The sequence below is a fragment of the Capricornis sumatraensis genome, chromosome 22 (assembly GCF_032405125.1).
Source record: "Capricornis sumatraensis isolate serow.1 chromosome 22, serow.2, whole genome shotgun sequence".
NCBI lineage: Eukaryota > Metazoa > Chordata > Mammalia > Artiodactyla > Bovidae > Capricornis > Capricornis sumatraensis.
This window is the reverse complement of record NC_091090.1, coordinates 29,759,040-29,777,049: the sequence shown is the minus strand read 5'-3', so window position 1 is coordinate 29,777,049 and position 18,010 is coordinate 29,759,040. Positions and strand designations below refer to the sequence as shown.

Genomic DNA, 18,010 nt, shown 5'->3' with positions numbered 1-18,010 from the left:
TTTTGCAAATGAGGAATGGGATATTGAAATATTTTCAGAACTAGTCTATTTCATTAAACTGGTTGAAGGCTCATGACATTATTTCTATTATTCTAGTAAATAATAAAGTTTAATAAAATAATTAGCATTTGTAACAATAAATTGAGCATCTACTTTATTAACATGCTGTTGTTATCTTAAAATTTTAGAAAAGTATCCACTCTATCCACTGGACCTTTTTACAGGGTTGTATTATTTCATCATATTATGTAATACTCGCATGGTTATAATTTTCCCTAGGCTAGGACTACTGACCTAAGCCACTTACTAGCCCAGTGGACCCTTGTTAAAGGTAAATCAGGACAGTCCATTTGCCAATTGCTTGATCAACTGAGTTTGACTAAAACTGATCATTTTAAATACTTCAAAAATCACTTTTCTTGGGGATGCTTATATGATTTGTTAGGCTGCCTCCTGTCTCCATATCTTTTCATTGATAATGACTTTCAGTTCTCATTTGCCATATGTTTTGGGTGTTATGTAGGTAAACATGAGTGTAGATAAATGTTATACAACTGCCAAGTGGACAGATGACCCTTTCCCATTTGGGACAGGAAGTCTAAGGAAGCTTAGCAGTCTTGTATCTTATTTCTTCAACAGAAGCAAGAGAAAAGAGGGATTTGGGCCTTTTGCACAGATTATTTTTGGAAATAATTTTTTCAGTTCTTAGAATTTAAAAACAAAGTGAGAGAAAACTGATATGAGCTGGGAGATCTAAACTCAGAGAAAGGATTACTGCTTTATTAATTTAAATTGTGTTACTTAGGGCAGTGTGTTTCTCCTGATCTGGGGAGAGGACCCAGCAATCTGTTTTCACAAGCTCTTGGGGGTAATTCTGATGCCTCCAGTTAAAAGTGTGAGAACCCTTGGCTTGGGGCAATTATGTGAATTTAAATCGAGGACCTCAAAGCAATTTCTTTTTTCAAAGTGGTTCAGAGCCAGTCTTCACAGGGATGATTTGCCTTTGCAATATAACTAACGACACAAGTGATGGCGTTTAAGCAGTGTTAAATTTCAAATAACTAGTTACACCCTGAGACCAATCTGTAGAGCGTTACCTAGTGTGTTTTCCACCTGAGTAACAATCCAGTTTTCCAAACTAAAGTTGCTCACAACATAAAAACTCTTGAAGTTCCAATGGATGCTAACACGCAGTCTGGTTTTTATTTTAAATATTTTTTATTATGGTTAAGTATGATGCCATTTGCCATCTTTAACCACGTTTCGGTGGCATTACAGATATGTTATTTAAAGCCAGGAAAGCGTGTCCACCATGATCATCTGTAATGGGATGTCTAAACGTGCATCCTCGGCCTGCATCTCTCCATCCTGATGCCCTAGGCGGCCGTGTGGAGCTGGAGAGCTCCTCGGCGGTGGGCGGGACACAGGGCCCCTGGGCTACCGCGGGCCCGGGTGGAGAGCGGAGCGGGCGGCTCGGCGCCCCAGGCGGTCCGGCCGCGGTGCAGGGACGCGCGGGGCCAGCGAGGGGAGCTGCAGGGTAACTTTTCCCAGGGAAAGCGACCGGTCGTCCCCACCACAAGCCTCTCAGCCTTTTGTTTGTTTTCCTGCCGGAGGCTGGAGAGCGGCCGGATCCCCGCTGCTCACCATGCGCCGGGCGGCCCGCGCCCCTCGCCGGCGCCCCCGGGCGTCTCTGCGCGGACCCCTCGGCCCGTCCTAGCGGGGGTCGCCCTGACAGGCTTCAGCTCCCCGGCCGGCCCCGCGCCTGCCCCTCCGAGGAACCGCGCTCCCCGCAGGGGCGGGCCCTCGCCTGTGCCGCGGCGCCGGTAAGTGGGGTCGGGGATGAGGGGCTTCCGCCGGGTGACCTGTCACTGGGGTGATGGACCCGAGCCGCGAGGGTCCCCACCCCACCCCCTGCGGTGGCCCCACGAGGGAATGGAGGGCGAGAGGGAGGCTCTCGGGTTGTAGTTTTTCTCCGCGGTCCTGTGGGTCTCTCCTTCTTGGTAGAAAAACTCCCATTTCCTCCGAGTCTGGAAGATTTTGCTGGGTGTTTACCTTTTAGCGTTAAAGGAGGGGAGAGATCCCGGCCGGATTTGAAGCCCCTTTAGTAGAAGGTGGAGGGACTTGCTTTTGGAATTTACCCGACTAGGCCTTTGGCTGTCCCGCAAGGGATCTGAGCAAATCTTCACATATTTCTGTGCAACCATTTTTCACTGGGTTTCTTTCTGCTCTGATTTCTTTCTTACTAATCTGAGTAGATGTTTATGAGAGAGATGTTGAAGGATTTTTCAGAACCGCCGTTTCTTTTGAAATGCACCTTTTAAAGTTTGACAGTAGCATTGAGGGCTTTTACTTTTAAATAAAAAAGTAGCTGAATGCCTTATTTTTCGGAAAAGAGTATTCGTTTCCACTTATAACTAAATAAAGAACTGCTCTTGCTGAAGCTGGATTATAGAGAGAAAATATCACCCTGAATTTTGCATCCAGGGCTAGATTTCTCTAAGGTATTGGCACTTGTGTTTTTTATTTTAGCCTGGAGCACTTTTTGTACAGTTTGATAGCTATAGTTTTCATTTCTCACATTTTCCAGTGAGTGGGTTTTCAGGATGTGCCTCCAAAGTGAATTGTACTATTGCCGAATATAAAATTAAACCGAGTTTTAAATTTGTGTAGTTAACATATAAATTATTAAGAAGAATTTGTGCCTGAACCATATGTTAGCTGTGCTGGAAGTTAATGTATTCATAAATATGCACATTTGAAATAGTTTCTGAACAAAGCACTGCAATTTGGTAAAGAATTTGGCCTTCCTGTCTGTTTGAGAACAAGTAATTGTGGGTGTAGAAATAAGAGCCGTGTTGGGATTCTTTATTTAAAATAATATACCACTGCTTGCTCCCTAAGGTCCAGCCCTCTACAGTGACCCTGCCTGTCCATTTTGCCTTGTCCCCTTCTCCAAAGTTAAAACTAGTGCCAGGGCAGGAATGGGCAGCCACATTTCTAAGTGAGACCAGTTTAATTTCAGATGATGGAAGGATGTGTTGGAGGGTTGATGGAGCCTGTCTGAGTGGGCAGAGGTCTGTCCTAGCCAAGGGAACTCAATATTTAGTCACAGAGAAATGATTTTTCTCACTGAGACTTCTTACCTATAGACTGTGTGTAAAGAAGCTAAAAAAACCAGCCTTTGGGGGTTTTATTTGTTGACTGTTTCACATCATCAAAGCTCTTTTTTCTATTCCCATTGCTTTCTTCTCGTTGTTTTTTGAGGTTCCTAGTAATGATGGAAATCCTGTCAGTCTTGAACGTTTGGAATTATCTTTAGCCATCTTTTCCTTCATTTCCTTCATCCTATCAATGAGTCATCAAGACCTTTGACCTGTGGTTTATATAGAACCCTTCCTCCATATTCTAATCCAGAGCCTCACCCTTCCTCCCCAGCAGATGGAGGCAGCCTCCCTAGCTGGCTCAGTAAAGTAAAAGTAAGAGTCGCTTGACTCTTTGCAACCCCATGGACCATGGAATTTTCCAGGCCAGAATACTGGAGTGGGTAGCCTTTCCCTTCTCCACAGGATCTTCCCAACCCAGGGATTGAACCCAGGTCTCCCACATTGCAGGCAGTGGAGCCACAAGGGAAGCCCAGCTCTAAGTAAGTCCTCAGTAAATGTTTGCTGAGTGAGTGGATGGATAGGTGGGTGGATGGATAAATGAGTGAATGAATCAATGAATGAGACACACCACCCCCTTTCTGGTCTCTTCAGCTTCTTGTCCATCTAGTCTCTTAAAACTATCACTTCCTCATGTCTCTCCTTGCCTTGCAACCCTCAGGTTCTCTCCCTTCTCAACAATCCCAAGTCTAAAATAATTTGCCTGATTTTTTGAACCCTTTCATAACCAGGCCTCACCCTTCCCATCTAAGTCTGATTTTCAGGTCAGCATACATCTTTGCACTCTGTGGGCATAGTCTTCTTACTGGCCTGTTCTACTAAAGGCAGCCAGGGTGGTCCCTGCTCAGATCACTGACCTAGAAACCCCCACACTTCTCCCCTCTCTCCTGTGCAAATCTTACCCTTCTTCGGGGAAAGAACCTAAGTCCTCACTTCTTTTATAACATCTTCTCTGTTCATTTCTCTAGCAAGTTTCCAGATGTTTGTTTGTTAGGCCTTCGTTATTTTGACTGTATTGATCTCTAATTGATTTAGGTTATTTTAAGCCTCTTTAGGGTTAGTTTTAGTTTAGTCACTCCATCGTGTCTGACTCTTTGTGACCCCATGGACTGTAGCCTATCAGGCTCCTCCGTCCATGGGATTTTCCAGGCAAGAATACTGGAGTGGGTTGCCATTTCTTTCTCCAGAGGATCTTCCCGACCCAGGGATCGAATCCAGGTCTCCCACGTAGGCAGATGCTTTACCATCTGAGCCACCAGGAAAGTCTCGTTAGGGTTGGAGTGGTATTTTTCTGCATGGTAAGGTGGGGTTGTGGGCTTTGAACTCAAGCAAAATTGAGATTGGGGCTCATCCTCTGTACTCATGTGGCCTTATGGATTCTTCAAGTATTGGGTTGGATGTTCATGCTCAATTGCTAAGTTGTGTTGGACTCTTGGTGTCTCCATGGGCTGTAGCCCTCCAGGCTCCCCTGTTCCTGGGATTTTCCTGGCAAGAATACAGGAGCAGGTTGCCATTTCCTCCTCCAGGGGATCTTTTGGACACAGGGATCAAACCCGGGTCTCCTGCATCTCCTGCTTTGGCAGGCAGATTCTGTATCACTGAGCTACCTGGGAAGCCAGTTGTCGTATGTAAGATAGGGGAGATGCCTCCCCATCTAGCTGCAGTGTGGAGATGGTCTAGGTATCTGAACAGTGCCTGGAACACACCTGACAAAAAATCTGCTCATCCCTCCACAGTGACTCGAAGAGCCCTGAACAGGTAGCAGGTATTTGGTAGATGTTTATCGACTGACTTGGAGTCAAGTCATGGCTCGGCTTGGAGGCCTAGATGATGACAACCATGTAGAATCCTTAGTAAGTGTTATCCTGCCCTTACTTAAAATGGCTTGAGCTTAGGTTATTCCTGGCTACAGCTCTGTTTCTGGGATCTGCTGCTGTTTTTCCATGTGAACCTTGCCAGGAACAAGGACGCCTTTAAATTTTTTTCTTCTTTTTCACTGCTTCTTTGCAGCAAGCTCCTCCATTTCATTTTGCAAGATCTTGCTGAGTTGGAGTTGTACATAGCGTTTCTGTCTTTCTGATCGTGGGGGTATGTGTGAGTGTGTGTATTTATGGAAGGGCGAGTTGCCTAGCGGTTTCTGGGCAGAATTTTGGGCACAGTGACCTTTCTGTGCATGTTGATCTGTCAGCCTGTGGATAGGGTCTTACTTAACCATAAATTGTTTCATCAGCTCTCTTGGATGACCATGGCCTTCTGAGAAAGGCCTGTAACTAGAGCATCAGAAACCTCCTATCTGGGGACCTCAGTGCTTATGGTTTCTGTGGGTGACTGGGAAAATTTACAGAGATGTGTGCCAGGTGACTTACACAGTGTAACTGGGTCCTAGACTGACTGTGCTTACCTTGAAACAGTTTTAACATCTTTATGTGTGCAGAGTGTTTGAGAAAATTACCTGGTGAAAACAATTTACTGAAGCAAATCAATTTCAGGGGCAAATTACATTGAAATGCTAAGTGTTATGGCAGGTAGAAATCAGAAACACCTTTACCGGTAGCCAAGAAGTAGAAGTTGCAGCAGAGAGTCCTTTCGAGATGGTAACCGAGGCTGATGAAAAATTCACACTCACTGTCTCTGCTCTTTGTGAGGTGCTGTCCAATGCTAGGAAAATTCTGCTGCTTACTAGAACCCAAGGGAAATTCTCAGTCCAAGCAGAGAGCTTCCTTTCTTGATTCCTTGAAAGAAAACAAGCATCCTTGCGCATTAAGTACCTGGCTCACTATGCTTTGAAAGTTGAAACTTTCATAGAAAGGGTGCCTGGGTTTGAACTCATGTGTGCAGTTGGCTTCAGATCCTGGGAGCGCTGACTTGTGAAGCCAACTCAGAGTCTGAAAAAAACACATCTTTGGGGAGCTGTCACTTTTTTTGTATGTCATTTCAGGGTTAGTAGCCTTCCTATCTGGAGAAGGCAATGGCAACCCACTCCAGTACTCTTGCCTGGAAAATCCCATGGACAAAGGAGTCTGGAAGGCTGCAGTCCATGGGGTCACTGAGGATTGGACACGACTGAGCGACTTCACTTTCACTTTTCACTTTCATGTATTGGAGAAGGAAATGGCAACCCACTCCAGTATTCTTGCCTGGAGAATCCCAAGGACAGGGGAGCCTGGTGGGCTGCCGTCTATGGGGTCACACAGAGTTGGACACTACTGAATTGACTTTTCAGCAGTAGCAGCAGCAGCCTTCCTATCGGAGAAGGCAATGGCAACCCACTCCAGTACTCTTCCTTGGGAAATCCCATGGATGGAGGACCCTGGTAGGCCTCAGTCCATGGAGTTGCACAGAGTCGGACATGACTGACGTGACTTAGCAGCAGCAGCAGCCTTCCTATACTTTTTACAAAAGAGGAAGTAGGCATTTTTAATCGCCTATGGAAACAGTGTCCAGGTGTCCTCCTGGACACCCTTTGCTTTGAAAGTGAATTTATTAATGATCGATTTAACTCACAAGAGTGAGGAAAAAGTAAGCCATATATACATACATATTACCTTGGCTGTTAAAAAGCACATGTTTTCCTAAATTGTTGTGAAACTTTTGAGAAGGATTCATAGTTTTTATGCCCTGGTCTCTACAGAGCTGTTCAGTTTTGCAAATTATATATGAGGGATGGCAGCAGAAGTGGGGTTGATGGTATAGGAAAATTGTGTTAAGTCGCTTCAGTCGTGTCCAACTCTTTGAGAGCCAGCTTTTCGAGACTTTTATGGACTGTAGCCCACCAGGCTCCTCTGTCCATAGGATTCTCCAGGCAAGAATACTGGAGTGGGTTGCCATTTCCTCCTCCAGGGGAATCTTCCTGACCCGGGGATTGAACCCGCAACTCTTACGTCTCCTGCAGGGGCTGGAGGGTTCTTTACCACTGTGACCTGTGATTGGTCAGTCATTGTGTCCGACTCTTTGCGACCTCATGGATTGTACCCCTCCAGGTTCATCTGTCTATGGGGATTTTCCAGGCAAGAATACTGGAGTGGGTTGCCATGCTGTCCTCCAGGGGATCTTCCCAACCCAAGGATCAAACCAGGTCTCCCACATTGCAGGCAGATTCTTTACCATCTGAGCCACCAGGGAAACCACTAGCGCCCCCAAATTTACAACAGTCAGAATGACCCTTTACAGACCCGCAAGTTACTCATTCATTCATTAATCCATTCAACACATCTTTATTATGAGCACCTATTCAGGCCAACTGGATGCCAGGTATCTATCTGGGTGCTAGGAATACAGTTGTGAAAGGAACAAAACCTCTGCCCTTAGGGAGCTTATATTCCCAAGATACACACAGTCTAAATATGTAACCCTGTGACTCGGGTAAACGCGGGTTATGCAGAAAAGGCTCAAGTGCCTCTGCCTCCTTGCAGGGTTTCCCTGTGTTTAAAGGGTCCGCACACCATGCCCTGCATGTCCTGCCTGCCGCCTGTTTTTGAAAACAGACTTGTGCTGGATGCAGCCATGCCCATTGGTTTGCGTGTCATCTGTGATGGCTTTTGTGCTACAGCAGAGGACTTGAGTAGTTGTGACAGAGACATGTCACCCTTACAGCCCAACGTGTTTACTGGCCCTTCACAGAAAACATTTGTGGACCACTGCTCTGTTTTATTTTTATGTTAAGCATTTTCTTCCTTAACACGTGTCATTGATTTGTTTTGTTATTATGCATGATTGTGAAGCATCTTAATGTTGCATGAGCTCTGCTATGATTTAAACGTGCAGTGATATTTGAGTAGAGCTTGAATATGAGACATGTTATGACTCCCTCCCTCATCTTCACCTCAACCTCTCTTGCCCACCCTTAGAACAGAGGGTGGTCAACACGTGAGCAGCTAAGGCCCAGACCACGACTACCGCCTCCATGAAGCTGGGAGACTGTCACCCGGGCTCATACACAATTTCCCGTTAGTCAGGGGCAAGTTATTCTTCCTCTGGGTCTTCAATATTTCCTTTCTCTTTGGTTCTTCACAGCCCACAACCTACATAGAATGAAGGTTCCTGTTGTTGTTCAGTTGCTAAGTCATGTCCGACTCTTTGCAACCCTATGGACTGCATCACACCAAGCTCCTTTTTCTTTCACTGTCTTCCAGAGTTTGCTTAGTTTCATGTCCATTGAGTAGGTGATGCCAAACAACCATCCAATCCTCTGTCGCCCTCTTCTCCTTTTGCCTTCAATCTTTCCCAGCATCAGGGTCTTTTCCAGTGAGTTGACTCTTTGCATCCGGTGACCAAAGTATTGGAGCTTCTATGGGTCCTAATCTAGAAAGAATCTACAAGCAGTGGAAGACTTTCCTTTGGGATCAAGGCATCTGGCCCTTTACAGGAGAAGTGATAGAAGGTTCTAGAACTTTCTCCTGGGACCCAAGACCTGGTGTGTGAGTTCTCTCAGGAGTTCAGGTTGAAGGAGGAAAGGCAGGTCAGGGTATGAAACAGCCTCTGTGGAACAGCAGAGGGCAACCCAGGTAACGGTTTTCTTCTTCCATCCTTCCAGTTAAAGGCAGTGCGTGCATGATTGGGCGCTCAATCGTGTCTGACTTCTGCGACCTCATGGACTGTAGCCCACAAAGCTTCTCTGGCCATGGGATTTTTCCAGGCAAGAATACTGGAGCAGGTTCCCATTTCCTTCTCCAGGGGATCTTCCCAACCCAGAGATCGAACCCGCATCTCCTGCACTGTAGGTGGATTCTTTACCACTGAGCCACCAGGGAGGCTCAAGACAGTACCCGGAAGCATCTCTGATATGCTCCTTGGCACAGAAATGGCACAGCAAGACCCACTTTTGGCCTTGTAGCTGCTGCCCCCAGTGCAGAAAAAAGCACTAGTCCAAGAGGCAAAATACCCAAAGGACATTTTTGCTGAAATATATATGGGGAGCAGAATTAGGTCCCGGGGGAAAAAAAAAAGAAATAGATGTACTACTTTTAGTACCCTTTTAAAAGAAATGTAACAGTATTAACTTTACTCTTGTAAAGTTAGGACTCGTGTGAACCTAGACTTCATGCCACTTGAGGTAAAACGGAACTCAGAGTTCCAGGAGAAGGGCCCTTGAGTTATTTTGCACATGATCCAGTTTTCCTGTGAGGACAGGTGAAAGCAGTGGCATCTTTTCAGTGGAAAACAATCAAGGCTCAGAGAGAAAAGCATGCCATACAAGTCTGAATGGGGGAAGAGGGGCTGGTAAACTGCAATTTCCAGAGATGCCCACTTGTGCACACAGTTTGCTGCCTCCTATCTTTAAAAAATGAGTAATTGTGTCATTTACTCAGTGGTTCTCAAGTTTTCAAAATTAAAGAGTGGACTACCCTGTGTCCAGACGCTGTCCCAGGCTTTGGATGAGCAGGGCACCCGGCATGCACTGCTGGCCATGAGCAGATGGAGTGTCCCTCTGAGGATGGAACCGGGGGTGAGGGGCAATTGGGACAGACTGCAGGGAGGTTTCCCCAAAGTCACGTAGCCCCCAAATCCATAGCATTCATTTCAAAGTTTGACTGGAACCCTTTGAAATCAAAATATAGCTGTGTCACTCTGTGAGTTGGGTACAGCCTAGCCCAGAGGCCACAGGCCTGATCTGATTACCCTGCAGGGGCTTTGCTGTGATTCTCTGTGACCCAGTAATTCCAGCACTGTGATGGGAGGTCTCAGGCAGCCTGCCTACTTTAATCTTTCTGCTGCTACTGCTGCTAAGTCACTTCAGTCGTGTCCAACTCTGTGCGACCCCATAGATTGCAACTCACCAGGCCCCCCCATCTCTGGGATTCTCCAAGCAAGAATACTGGAGTGGGTTGCCATTTCCTTCTCCAATGCATGAAAGTGAAAAGCGAAAGTGAAGTCGCTCAGTCGTGCCCGACTCTTTGCGACCCCATGGACTGCAGCCCACCAGGGTCCTTCACCCATGGGATTTTCCAGGCAAGAGCACTGGAGTGGGTTGCCATTGCCTTCTCCAATCTTTCTGCAGTAATTACTATGCTCCTGTCTCAGAACTTCAGAACATTTCTGCTCAGGGCAGACCCTCTGGTTGCCATGACTTTGCACATGAAGAAATAGAAGCACTGTGTTTTGAGGTACTTATCAAGGGTGGTATAAGACATACCTAGCAACAACTGAAATTCATATTCTGACCATTCAAACCATGAGAACCTGCTGGTGAAAGCAAATCAGGAGGTGTGAGAACAGAGATGAAGGAAGTATGGTGAGTGTCTGGGGTGGGGTTGTGTGTTACTGACCACTGAGGACGTGGGGGGCAGGGTGCTGTGACCTCTTGTGGAGCTGTTGGCTGTGTCTGTGTGGGCTGGGACAGGAGGCCCTGAGGAGGTGATGTAAACAGTCCACCTGTAATGCAGAAGACTCAGTAGACGTGGGTTCGATCCCTGGGTCGGGAAGATCCTCTGGAGAAGGAAATGGCAATCCACTGCAGCATTCTTGCCTGGAGAATCCCATGGACAGAGGACCCTGGCAGGCTACAGTCCATGGGGTCGCAAAGAGTCAGACATAACTGAGCTACTGAGCACAAACATCTCAAAGTTCATTCACGTCGTAGCATATGACAGGAGTCTCAGGACTCGGAGGGGGAGAAGGAGTAGATTCGGAGCTTTGGGGTCTGTCTGAGGCAGTGGGACTCTTGTCCTGCTCTGGACGGGAGATGACATGGGTTTCCTCTGGGGAATCATCTGCCCTTCGCTAGCTTTTTGTGCGTGTGATTGGAAAGGTGGAAATGTCGATCCTTTTTTTTTCCCCCTAGTCAAGTGCTAGCTTGATTCCTGACCCAGAGAGTCACAGGACCACAGAGCATTAGAGCAGGAAACAGCCTCACTTCATCAAGTCTCTCTTCCTAACTTCACGGAAATTAACCCGAGGACCGAGAGATGCTCTGAGGCACAGGGGGTCTGAGCCGAGTGGAAACTGGAACTCAGTCCCTCTTTGTCCACAATCAGTCACTTCTGCTATAAGCAGTGGGTGCTGGCAAGATCCCCGCTGGGTCCGCTGAAGCTTGATTGTAGAATGAGGCCAACTGGAGCATGGCCACATCATTGGTTTCCGTATTTGAACTTTGAGCTACAAAGTACTCCTTTTAATTCCTCTCGTTTTCAGATCTTCAAAAGATTTCATGACCTTTGGATCTTTTGCAATCGCTCCCTTGGGTTTGGTGCAGTCGGCCTGGGTTCCTGTCTCAATGCCATCGCTGATTAGTTGCATAACCTTGAACAAGTAGCTGTGTCTCCGGTTCCTTATCTGTAAAATAGGGCAATAATAATAGTACCTACCTGCCACCATTGTGAGGACTGAATAATATATAAAAGCACTTATCATACTACTGTGTATATAGTAAGTTCTAGAATTATTATTACCAACCTTTTGGCTTATTTGTAGATGTGATTAAATTATTTGAGATGGGGAGATAAACCTCGGTTATCTGAGTGGGTGAGTGTGTGTGCTTAGTCGCTTCAGTCATGTCCGACTCTGCGACCCTATGGACTGTAGCCCACCAGGCTCCTCTGACTGTGGGATTCTCCAGGCAAAAATACTGTGGAGCGGGTTGCCAAGCCCTCCTCCAGGGAACCTTCCTGACCCAGGGATCGAACCTGCCTCTCCTGTGTCTCCTGCACTGGCAGGCAGATTCGTTACCACTGAGCCACCGAAGAAGCCCTATCAGAGTGAGCCCTAAATGCAAACACTAGTCTTCATAAGCGGAGAGGGCAATGGCGCCCCACTCCAGCACTCTTCTGTGGAAAATCCCAGGGACGGAGGACCTGTCAGGCTGCAGTCCATGGGATTCGCTGAGGGTCGGACACGACTGAGCGACTTCACTTTCGCTTTTCACTTTCATGCATTGGAGAAGGAAATGGCACCCCACTCCAGTATTCTTGCCTGGAAAATCCCATGGGCGGAGGACCTGTCAGGCTGCAGCCCATGGGATTCGCTGAGGGTCGGACGCAACTGAGCGACTTCACTTTCACTTTTCACTTGCATGCATTGGAGAAGGAAATGGCAACCCACTCCAGTGTTCTTGCCTGGAGAATCCCAGGGACGGGGGAGCCTGGTGGGCTGCCGTCTATGGGGTCGCACAGAGTCGAACATGACTGAGGTGACTCAGCAGCAGCAGCAGCAGTCTTCATAAGAGAGAAGCAGAGGGAGATTTGACACAGAGAGTGAGGGTAGTGTGGCCACAGAGGCAGGGATTGGGGTGATGTGGCCGTGCGCCGAGGAGCACCGGCAGCTGCCAGTTGCTGGAAGAGACAACGAATGAATTCCTCCTTGAGCCTCTGGAGAAAGTTCCAATACCTTGACCTCAGTCCAGTGATCATGGTTGCAGGCTTTGGCCTCCAGAAACATGAGAGAATACATTTCTGATGTTTTAAGTCACCAAATTTATGGTAATTTGTGAACAGCCGCTGTGGGAAACATCATTGATAAGGAAAATTTTTAAAAATTGGTTTTTGTCAGTCATGCAAGGATCAGTAACTGACATGTCCTTGACAAGAGAAATGAGCCATTATTTAGAAATCAGTGGCCCTGAGCCTTCCTTGAGGTTCCTGGCCAGTGGTCCACGTGGTGACTTCTTCCTTGTGCAGCTGTAGCACCGTGGTCGTCTCCACCCCGCCAGGAACTTACCCCAGCTGCCATGCCCCAGTCACTGTACGCGTTCCACAGGAATGCTTTCATTTGTCCTTGATGGAATACCTGATGGTGGCTTCAGCACCAAGACTTGATTAGGTCATAGAACAAGAAATGTAAAGCAGATATTTTCAGGGATCATGCAGCAGCCCAGTGGTGTCGTCCAGGACTCAGCTTTCTTTCTTTGCATCCATCCTCAGCAGTTGGGATTCTCATCTTGAGAGCTGGCATCTCATCGTCACCAGAAGACTGTCTCAGCTCTAAACATCACAGCTTTATACAACCATGTTCAAGGCAGAAACACAGGGCAACCTCTTGGTCAACTGTCTCTGCTGCTGCTGCTTAGTCACTTCAGTCGTGTCCAACTCTGTGCGACCCCGTGGACTGTAACCCGCCAGGCTCCTCTGTCCATCGGGATTCTCCAGGCAAGAATACTGGAGTGGGTTGCCATGCCCTCCTCCAGGGGATCTTCCTGACCCAGGGATCAAACCCGGTTCTAAAGCAGATTCTTTACCGCTGAGCCACCAGGGAAGCCCCAGCTGTGAATATCAGGGAGTAGATTCCCCCTCAGAAGACTTTCTCTTCCCTCGCCAGCTCACTTTTCCCTTCCCATTGTCCCACTCCTAAACAGCATTCAGTAGCAAGCAGAATTGCTTGGCTTGGCTTCGACTGATCCTAGTTCATGCCTTGAGGCTGTAGTAGGTGGCTGCCATCCCTGATTAAACTGAATCTTGAATAAAATCAGAGCTCTATAAATTAAGCAGCAAGAGGAGCATGGCTGTCGGGCGCTGGCACCTCACACGGTCCTTCTTTCTCCTAGAGTGTTGCCCATCACCCTGTTGCTTTCCCAGAGCGGCAGTGAGTTTTTATCGTTTCCTTTCAGAGCATAACGTGAGCCATTACATTCAGGCCACCACAAAAATGATGAACAGCTGAACAATACTGATCTCAAATGTCATTAACCACTTCTTGCTAGGTTATGTTCAGAATTGACTGTGGTCAAGTGATACTTTTTGTCTAATGTTAATTTGCATTATGCCACTTCTTTTTTTTTTTAGGATAGGAAATAATTTACTAGAGCATAGACAACTCAGATAGCTGTCATGGTTCTGTCCTCTGGATTCATATGTAATGCAACTAATCCGTCTCTCCAGTACCCCTCTGTATACTTGAAATAATCAACATGGCTGCCTAAGTCTCCTTTTCTTCTGTATTCTGTTGTTTTTTCAGCTACTCTTATGCTTTCATTTAGACCCTTAGCATGTTCTTTAATATCTTTCTTGAAGTTTGTCACCCAGAGTTGAACAGTAATTCAGGTGTATGTTGAGACTGTCACATGTCCCTTATTCTGGATCCACGGCTGCCATGTTGCAAAACTCCAGTGGACACTATTCATGTAGTGCTCTATGATACCCCAGAGTTTTGCAATATATTAGCCTTGTCTGAATGCTGTCCTCCTAAGAACTCCAGTAATACACTATCTTTGGGGGAAAAAAAATAGAACAGCCTAAGAGCATCTCCAATGAGAGGTTTTGTGCACACTTCAAATTCAACACCATAGAAAATAGATCCCATAGTATCTCCTACTCTAACTTTCATCCTGTCCAGTACCTTTGTTCAGACCTTCCACATAGTTCACCTAACTATTGCAGTACTCTCAAACTTGTCTGCCTGCCTCAAGTCTCTCTATTCTAACATCAGTTTGAATAGTCAAGGGGGGATCTTCCTCATGTGATTTCCCTGCTTAAAAACCCCCAGAGAGTTCCCCTGTGCAGGGTAAAGACCAAATTCCTGCATGACAAATACACCTTTTTACAACTAGACCCCACTCAAAGTAGCCTGCATTTCCTTACTGCCCTCCGTGGCTTTTATGCCCTAGCCTTGTACTTCACAGTTGGGTTGCACATTGGAATCCCCTGGAGGGCTTTCTAAACTACCAGAACTCAGCCCCTACCCTTGACCTTCTCTTAGAAATGGGACTTGGGCATCAATATCTGTTAAAAATTTCCCAAGTGATTCTACAGTTTACACAGGGTAGGAACGACTAGGCATTTGCCGCCTTGTGAGCATACTAACGTTTGGCAGAGTTTTTTTTTTCCATCTGTAATTCCTTTCTCTCTCTTCTGTATAATAAAACTTCCCTCATTCTTCAAACCTCAATACTGCTTTTGCTCTGAAGGGTTGTCAGGTCTCTCCCTCCTCCCAAGAATTGGCTGCTCTCTCTACTGCGGGCTCACAGTGTTTCCGGCAACTTCCACGTACGTGACAGTTGTGAGTCATTTAAAGGAAGGACCTTCCCTTATCCATAATGTACCCTAGAAGCCTTGCATAGTGCTTGACATCTCGGTATGAATAAAATTAGACTCTGTCAACCTGACTTCAGTGCCTGAAGAGACTCTAGTAGGATCCATTTTACAACAGTATGTGATTACTCGAAATAAAATTAAAAAGCAAATGCTATGGTGTGTTGAGGGTCAAATCTTGCCAGAGTAATTGAGTTTTGTTCTATGATAATGTGACTGATGGTAGCAAGGAGGAATCATAGGGGAACTGTATACTGAATGAATGACCCACTCTATCATGATTTTGATAAAGCTCTCAATTTTTTCCAGAGAGCTTTCTCAATGGTAATCTAGGAAGACATTTTCCCAATTATACAATTTTAGTCGATGAGGAAGTAACTATCAAAGAAAGGCTTCTATGATTAATAATATATATGAATTATTATTATTATAGTATAATGCCCATTGTCCCCCCACCCCCCAAAAACGGGAAAGCCCACATGCTACTGGAATGTAGATCGTTATTAAATTTTGGTCACCATAGTTCATCAAGGAGATGGAAAATGTGTGAGGATTCAGAGATGAATGCCAAAGATAATTAAAGGAGTGGAAAAATGGGTCCTATGAGGAAAGGTTGTGTAATTACAGCAAGAGGAGGTTGAGAGGTACACATCTGATTACTAATTTGATGATCATACACATTTTCATGACAGTTTTTTTTTTATGTCCACAAAAAATGCAGCATGAAGAAATTGGAATAGTCAAGTTTAAGTTGGACATTAAGAAGAATATTCTAACTAACTGGATTACTAAGTGCAAATCTGATCATATTATTTTCTTGTTAAAAAAATGGTTTCCCACTGTTCTAGGTCAAAGGCTACTTTAAAAAAAAAAAGCATGTAATTTATTAGTTAGCTGATTTGTGACAGATCAAAGTTCCAGTGATTTTTTTTTTTTAAGGAAGATGACATACAACAATGGTTTGGGAATTTTAATTTGGAAAATGAAATTATGAATAATGCAAAAACCGTATTGTCATATCAAAAATGTTGTCTAGTCTCTAAGTCATATCTGACTCTTTGTGACCCCGTGTGTAGCCTGCCAGTCAGGCAACAATACTGGAGTGGGTTGCCATTCCCTTCTCCAGTGGATCTTCCCAACCCAGGGACTGAACTAGAATCTCGTGTGTCTCCTGCTTTGACAGGCAGACTCTTTACCCCTGAGCCACCTGGGAAACCCCATATAAAAAATAGATGGAGATAAATATAAACAAGAAGGAAAAATACAGAGCCCCAAATTGCTTATGTTGTGGCGCAAATGTTGTGTCTATGTTGAGACACAGCTTGAATCCAAAATAGTCCATAGTGTACTAATCGTGACGTGGAGAAGCCATGACGTATGATGTGTTCTGTCTTACGAACAAGTTCATATTAGGTTTTATTAAGTAAATCTACATTAAAATATTTTAGGCCAAAAAAATGCTTAAGATACATATTATCTTTTTAAAGATTTCATTCCTCTACCATTTTGAGAATTTTTTTCAACTTTTAGTCTATAATAATTCAAACATACTACACAGTTGCTGGAACAATACAAAGAATACCTAGACACCTTTTCCCTGATTCACCTTAAGTGATATCATACAGTCTTTATCTTTCTCAGACTTATTTCACCTGATTTTATGTCCCCTGTTTCTCCCCAAACATTCATCGACCAATATTTGCATCCATCTGCGAATCTTGTCTGTAACAAATTGTGAATTTCTTAATTCCCTCTTTCCTTCTACATTTATTGATTGGAATTCTTTTGGAAGGAGAAGTTGCATTGACTGGATTTAGTTGCAGAATGTCACGTACTTCTAACCATTCTTTTCTGATCTTTTGAATTTTCAGATTATTAGTTTGACAGATGTATTTTTAATGCCTTTAGTACTCTTATTTAAGTATTTACATTTTATTATTAAAGACATTGCAATCACTTAAGTTATGTACTACATTTTCTTCATTATAGGCAGACTGAATGACACTTAGTTTTATAAATGAACAAATCAATGACTTATCTTTTTAAAAAAACACAAATGAATGACTTTAAAAGAGACACACCCAGCATGCAGGCCTTAAAAAAATTACTAGTTCTTTGTTCAGCTTCTGAATGTCTAGTAATAAAAATATTAAAATACTATCTTTGCCTAGCCACAAACAGTTCATGGAGCACATGTAAGTTCTATATCAGGAGAACCTTAATTTAAGCATTTCTTGGCTTTTGTGTGTTTACATTGTTAATTGTAGCTGAATTACACAGAACACAGCGTATTTAGCATGGAGTTTTGTAGATCAGCAATTTCCATCGGCTGTAGTTACCATGTAGTGTTTGCCTACAGTGGTTAGTCAGCAGAAAGGTATTAAATTGCAGCTGATTAATTTCTGAGTCAGTGGTGAAATCACTTTCCAAGAATTCTATTTCTTGTTTTATAAAAAGTTAGAAAAGAGCATTATTTAGACCAGAAGTGGACAAACTTTTTTTTGTAAAGGGCACAGTAATACGTCCCTTAGGCTTTGTGGACTATACAATCCATGTCACATGCTACTTGGCTGTGCAGCATGAAAACAGCTGCCAATAATATGCAGTGGGCATGACTGTGTGCCAATAAAACTTTATTTACAAATAACGGATGGTGAGCTGGGGGGTTACAGCCGGTTCCTGATTTAGACAGACTCAGAAATGTCCATTAACATTTATCCTTGTCTCTTATCATTCTCTACAGGCAGAAGACTCATCTTGGAAAATATGTATTTGGAAGATAGTCACGTTCTATTGAATACCTTGTGCTGGTGCTGCCATAGAAAAATCTGGTTACACTCTGGGGAGGTCGGCTGCGGCTGCAGGACTGATCCACCTTGGCCCTGAGATGAG

General features: G+C 44.9%; 1 protein-coding gene across 1 annotated transcript; it reads left to right on the top strand.

The window, feature by feature from the left end:
• The first annotated feature begins 1,698 nt into the window (after positions 1-1,698).
• LOC138097906 (uncharacterized) lies at positions 1,699-18,004 on the top strand. The gene is made up of 2 exons (XM_068994140.1): positions 1,699-1,823; positions 17,862-18,004. Exon 2 carries the CDS (start codon positions 17,885-17,887, stop codon positions 18,002-18,004), a length of 120 nt encoding a protein of 39 aa, XP_068850241.1. The 5' UTR covers positions 1,699-1,823; positions 17,862-17,884.
• Positions 18,005-18,010: the final 6 nt, after the last annotated feature.

What these genes read in the sequence shown, in the direction of transcription:
- LOC138097906 (XM_068994140.1), top strand. Translation starts at nt 17,885, where the DNA reads ATGTATTTGGAAGATAGTCACGTTCTATTGAATACCTTGTGCTGGTGC.